This window comes from Laccaria bicolor, genomic scaffold (genome assembly GCF_000143565.1).
Source record: "Laccaria bicolor S238N-H82 LACBIscaffold_242 genomic scaffold, whole genome shotgun sequence".
NCBI classification, from domain to species: domain Eukaryota; kingdom Fungi; phylum Basidiomycota; class Agaricomycetes; order Agaricales; family Hydnangiaceae; genus Laccaria; species Laccaria bicolor.
In genome coordinates, this window is record NW_001890098.1 from 1 (window position 1) to 4,784 (window position 4,784).

A 4,784-nucleotide genomic window follows, 5' to 3' on the forward strand; every position below is an offset into this window, starting at 1 on the left:
ATCTCAGTACTCCGCAGCTCTACCGACGGCTCGCCCTCACGACAATCATCCAACCCAAGAGACTCCGGTGGTGCACAGATGCCTCGTTGTGCTTCCAGCATTCGATAGTTCGATGGGCAGGACTTTGGATCTTCAATCATACCCGATGTTTTTTGGCGATGCAAGATTCGACACAGGCCCGACATAGAGTATCGCATAACCGCCTGGTACGACATCACTCCTCCCCTCTTGACGATGAGCTAATTGGTTGGTCTTTTGTAGGATCCGCGAGGCGAGGCCCGAGCTGCAGGAAAGCGATCCGTCGGCCGCAGTGGATCCTTGTCCTCCTACAGGATATGAATTACGACCGGATCTCGTGCGGATTAGTGAGGACGATAGTAGGGAGAGGGATGACAAGGAATGCGAAGAACGCCGAGGATGGATGAGAGAAGGTAGAGCCGGAATGTCGCTAGACAGGGATCGCTAAGTTCTACTTCGATGATGATGAAGAAGCCAGGCATGTGTGTTCGTCTTTCGGCTTTCAATGTAGTTTACTGTTTGTTCTAGGTTTCTGGTGGTGTCTCCATAGTGGATCTGCTGCTTTTGTGAATATCTGAAACGAAATAGCATGTCATCTCTTCGTCCCCTTGAGTCTGGTGAAGGGCGTTGTTTTGTTTCTTTTTCTCACACTTCTTCTTTGACCGCCGTCCTTTCTGGTGCCTCCTACGCTGAGGCACGCCACTGCGCGTTAACTCGGAGCGCTCAGCAGTTTGAGAGGAACGGACGTCAGCTGACTCTGTGAAACGATCCGTTACCTGGATTCTTCCAATAGCCTTGATTCCTGGGACGTGGTACGAGAACGATTCCCCAAATCACCAACACAGTCCCATATTCCTCTTCCGCCCATCTCCCTTCCAGAACAACCATCCTCTGGATTGCCGCCTCCTTCATCCGACACACCAGCAATACCAAATTCCCCATCAAACCCACCTATACCAACACCTACCTCTCCGCCACCCATCTCTCCGCCACTCATCTCTCCGCCATGTATCGTGTCGCCCTTGCCAACACCTGCTTCGCCAATTATACCAGCTACCCCAACCAATCCTCCAGTCGAGACCTCATCCGTGTCCGCCTCCATCCACCCTCCCATCCCAGCAGCTCCCGAAGAACTACCCCGCGTTTCGCCCATCGTCTCCCCAGGTTCTCCGCTGATATTCCAGCTACTGCAGAGTAGGAGAGTCCCGACTGTACCCCTACCTGAGGAAAACCCCACTTCTAGCCAAGTGACGAAACAGCGAAAGGGGAAGAAACGGGTGAGGAAGGTTAAGGATAAAGCGAAAGCTTTGTTCACTCGGGGGAATTCCAAGTGATTTGGGTTACGGTGATTTTCTCGCTGGACGCTTGGACTAGCGGGCCGTAATCAACATTGCTACGTTGGGAACAGATTCTATTTACAATCCACACCAACACAACACGTCCATGGAGTCTTTTCCAGTAAGTATTCATATTCATAGGTCAACTGTCCTTTCGGAGCTGATGAATCCCACCACATATATAGATCATTATCATGGTCATCACACGGTCATCAGAATCTCAACACTTATACCTCAACCTTGTCTCAAGATGTCCGCATCTGAGGCTATACCTCAACGCTCAAACTTGAGTGCCTAGCACTTACAGCTGACTGAGCACTGCTGCACGGCCTTCCATCGGAAAACTATGACAGCTTTGAAATCTAGGCCTACCGTACTACGCATGCACGGACGTTCGGCTCTAAATGCAGTCTTGCAGGCCTGACTTGACTTCTAGAAATTCCCATCTACAACGAATGGGTGCCGGTATGGCGTCTCCAGTCAGTCCGACATGTTTAAAAGAAGAGCAAGGCAAGAACCTCGCTCTTCATCACCTCCAGATTCATTTCTTTGAACGCGTCTCACAATGGTTCTTAAACTCTACGGATTCCACCTCTCCACTTGCACTCAGACTGTTGCAACAGTGTTGTACGAGAAAAACGTTCCGTTCGAGTTCATCCCAGTCGACATTAGCAAGGGCGAGCAGAAGGCCCCGGAATACCTCGTGATTCAACCATTCGGACAGGTTCCCTACATCGTGAGCTTCGATCTCTCTCCTTATCACGCAACTGCTTCATAGGGTGTCCGACTTCAGGACGATGATGGATACATCGTGTACGAAAGTAGGGCCATCGCTCGCTATATCGCGGCCAAGTACGCCGATCAAGGAACACCACTCCTCCCAAAGGATCCGAAGGCATACGGTCTCTCCGAGCAAGCCGCATCGATTGAAGCCTTCAACTTCCATCCACACGCGTCCAAGCCGTTGCCAAAAACGTGTTCAAAAAGTGAGCCGATTTTTTGGTCTTGCAATATTGTATCGCGTTCTGACACACTTTTGCCCCCAAGATACCGTGGATTGACCTCAGACCCTGCGGTTTATGAGGCAGCAATCTCCGCCCTGGATAAGCATCTGGATGTGTATGACACGATCCTCGCAAAGCAGAAGTACCTAGCTGGAGATGTCAGTCTCACATCGTGTGTACCATCTGATGACGCGATACTTACCGATGTGATTGCAGGAAATCACTCTCGCTGATATCTTTCACGTTGCATACGGCTCATACCTCCCTGCGGCGGGGAGTAACGTCATAGAATCAAAGCCCAACGTTGATCGGTACGTGTTTGTGGATCTGAGTGTCGTCCCCATTGTTAACGTGGCTTGTTCTTTAGCTGGTTCAAGGAGGTGTCCGGAAGGGCTTCCTGGCAGGTGGTCAAGGATGGTGTCAAGAGTACCGCCTAAGGATGATAGACATCATGTATTACTTGCAAGACTGTGAACGTGGGCATTCCGCCGAATGACTTCACACCTACCATATGATAGTCCGAATACGGCCAAGAAGTACTAATGCGAGTGCGCAGCTTAAACACGCTGTCACATAGCATGACATTGACCTCGCCAATCTACCTTCAAAACTGTTGTTTTCCAGATCCTGTCGCCAATCTGCCATCAGTCCATTCATCGCCTTGACAGAAATACTGATCTGGGCTTACTCCTCTGGGGTGAATTCTTCGTCAGAATTCCACTACATGCTGAAAGGTTTCAACCGTCCAGATTCTGCACCACCGCCTTCTCCTAGTTTTTGTTCAGTCCATCACCTGGCTGCAGCGCTTCAAAGAGAAAGCTGTATGGTCCAACCTCCGCTGGAACGCAAGCATATTGTGAATTTGCCCTCGTTCGGTGGTTGTGAGGGTTCAGAAAAATGCAGTCCTGATGGGTATACGATGAATCACTAGTGGCTACCACTATTTATGATTAATCTATGACAACTGTCCAAGAGGCAATGTGTATACTGCCACAGGTTTTATGAAAGGCATCTCATTAGGATTGCCCATCTATTTCATTCAATTTATCACTAGAATCTTTCATAAGATATAGGCAAGGATAATGAGATATCATGAGGATATTTCATTAAGCTCTTTGGCCCTTTCATTGCCATTTCATAGACTTTTCATTAGGATATTTCATTAGGCTCCTTCGCTTTTTCATTACTATTTCTTAGAATTTTCATTAGGATATTTAATTAGACACCTTCGCTTTTTCAATACCATTTCTTAGAATTTTCATTAGGATATTTCATTATGCTCCTTCGCTTTTTCATTACTATTTCTTAGAATTTTCATTACAATATTTCATTATGCTCCTTCGCTTTTTCATTACCATTTCTTAGAATTTTCATTAGGATATTTCATTAGGCTCCTTCGCTTTTTCATTACCATTTCTTAGAATTTTCATTAGGATATTTCATTAGGCTCCTTCGCCTTTTCATTACCATTTCTTAGAATTTTCATTAGGATATTTCATTAGGCTCCTTCGCTTTTTCATTACTATTTCTTAGAATTTTCATTAGGATATTTCATTAGACACCTTCGCTTTTTCATTACCATTTCTTAGAATTTTCATTAGGATATTTCATTAGGCTCCTTCACTTTTTCATTACCATTTCTTAGAATTTTCATTAGGATATTTCATTATGCTCCTTCGCTTTTTCATTACTATTTCTTAGAATTTTCATTAGGATATTTCATTATGCTCCTTCGCTTTTTCATTACTATTTCTTAGAATTTTCATTAGGATATTTCATTCAGCTCCTTGACTCTTTCATTACCATTTCATGGAATTCTCATTAGAATATTTCATTAGGCTTCTTGGCACTTTCATTAGGATATTTCATTGAGCACCTTGATGATTTCATTACTTCTCATTAGGCTCCCTAGCACTTTCATTACCAAAAATAGATAATAATGATGATATGTATCACATGGGTTGTTGGGAGGGTGATCACATGACCAATTTCCTAAAATGGTCAAAAAACGAAAGTTGTAGCCCTACACTGTAGCTTCCTGAATCTGTTTGAATTATGTTGTGAAGTGCTCCCATTGTGAAGATATGATGTAAAAGATTCTTCCAAGTGCCGTGTTTTTTTTTGTTTTTTGCATTTTTCTCCATGAAAACAAAACCAAATAACATGATTCCAACACATTTAGAAAGCTAAATGAAAGGGCAACAAATGTTGTATTGTGGGAAAAATGACCAAAAAAGGAAGGTGCATTCCCTGAAAGAGCAATTGACACTGACAGACTACAAGAGTCAGATATAGAATAGACTACAAAGTTGGGGTTAGGTTAAAAGGTTATCCAAGCTGAAAACTTTTGTAGTCTGCGCTTTTCCATTAGAAAATTTTGTAGTGTCCGCTTTTTTAGACTACAAAAGTTTGTAGTGTGTGCCTG

General features: G+C 44.7%; 3 protein-coding genes across 3 annotated transcripts; 2 read left to right on the forward strand and 1 right to left on the reverse strand.

Moving 5' to 3' along the window:
• Window positions 1-340: 340 nt before the first annotated feature.
• On the reverse strand, window positions 341-1,171 carry LACBIDRAFT_336022 (uncharacterized protein; the record flags this gene model as incomplete). Its single annotated transcript, XM_001890951.1, has 3 exons — window positions 341-448; window positions 535-592; window positions 795-1,171. The coding sequence occupies 3 exons, from the start codon at window positions 1,169-1,171 to the stop codon at window positions 341-343; spliced, it is 543 nt and encodes a 180-aa protein (XP_001890986.1).
• Window positions 1,172-1,446: 275 nt separating this feature from the next.
• LACBIDRAFT_303390 (uncharacterized protein) lies at window positions 1,447-1,653 on the forward strand (the record flags this gene model as incomplete). Its single annotated transcript, XM_001890949.1, has 1 exon — window positions 1,447-1,653. The coding sequence occupies exon 1, from the start codon at window positions 1,462-1,464 to the stop codon at window positions 1,651-1,653; it is 192 nt and encodes a 63-aa protein (XP_001890984.1). The 5' UTR covers window positions 1,447-1,461.
• A 267-nt stretch (window positions 1,654-1,920) lies between these two features.
• Window positions 1,921-2,796, forward strand: LACBIDRAFT_242154 (uncharacterized protein; the record flags this gene model as incomplete). Its single annotated transcript, XM_001890950.1, has 5 exons — window positions 1,921-2,091; window positions 2,149-2,330; window positions 2,403-2,517; window positions 2,576-2,670; window positions 2,727-2,796. 5 exons carry the CDS (start codon window positions 1,921-1,923, stop codon window positions 2,794-2,796), a joined length of 633 nt encoding a protein of 210 aa, XP_001890985.1.
• Window positions 2,797-4,784: the final 1,988 nt, after the last annotated feature.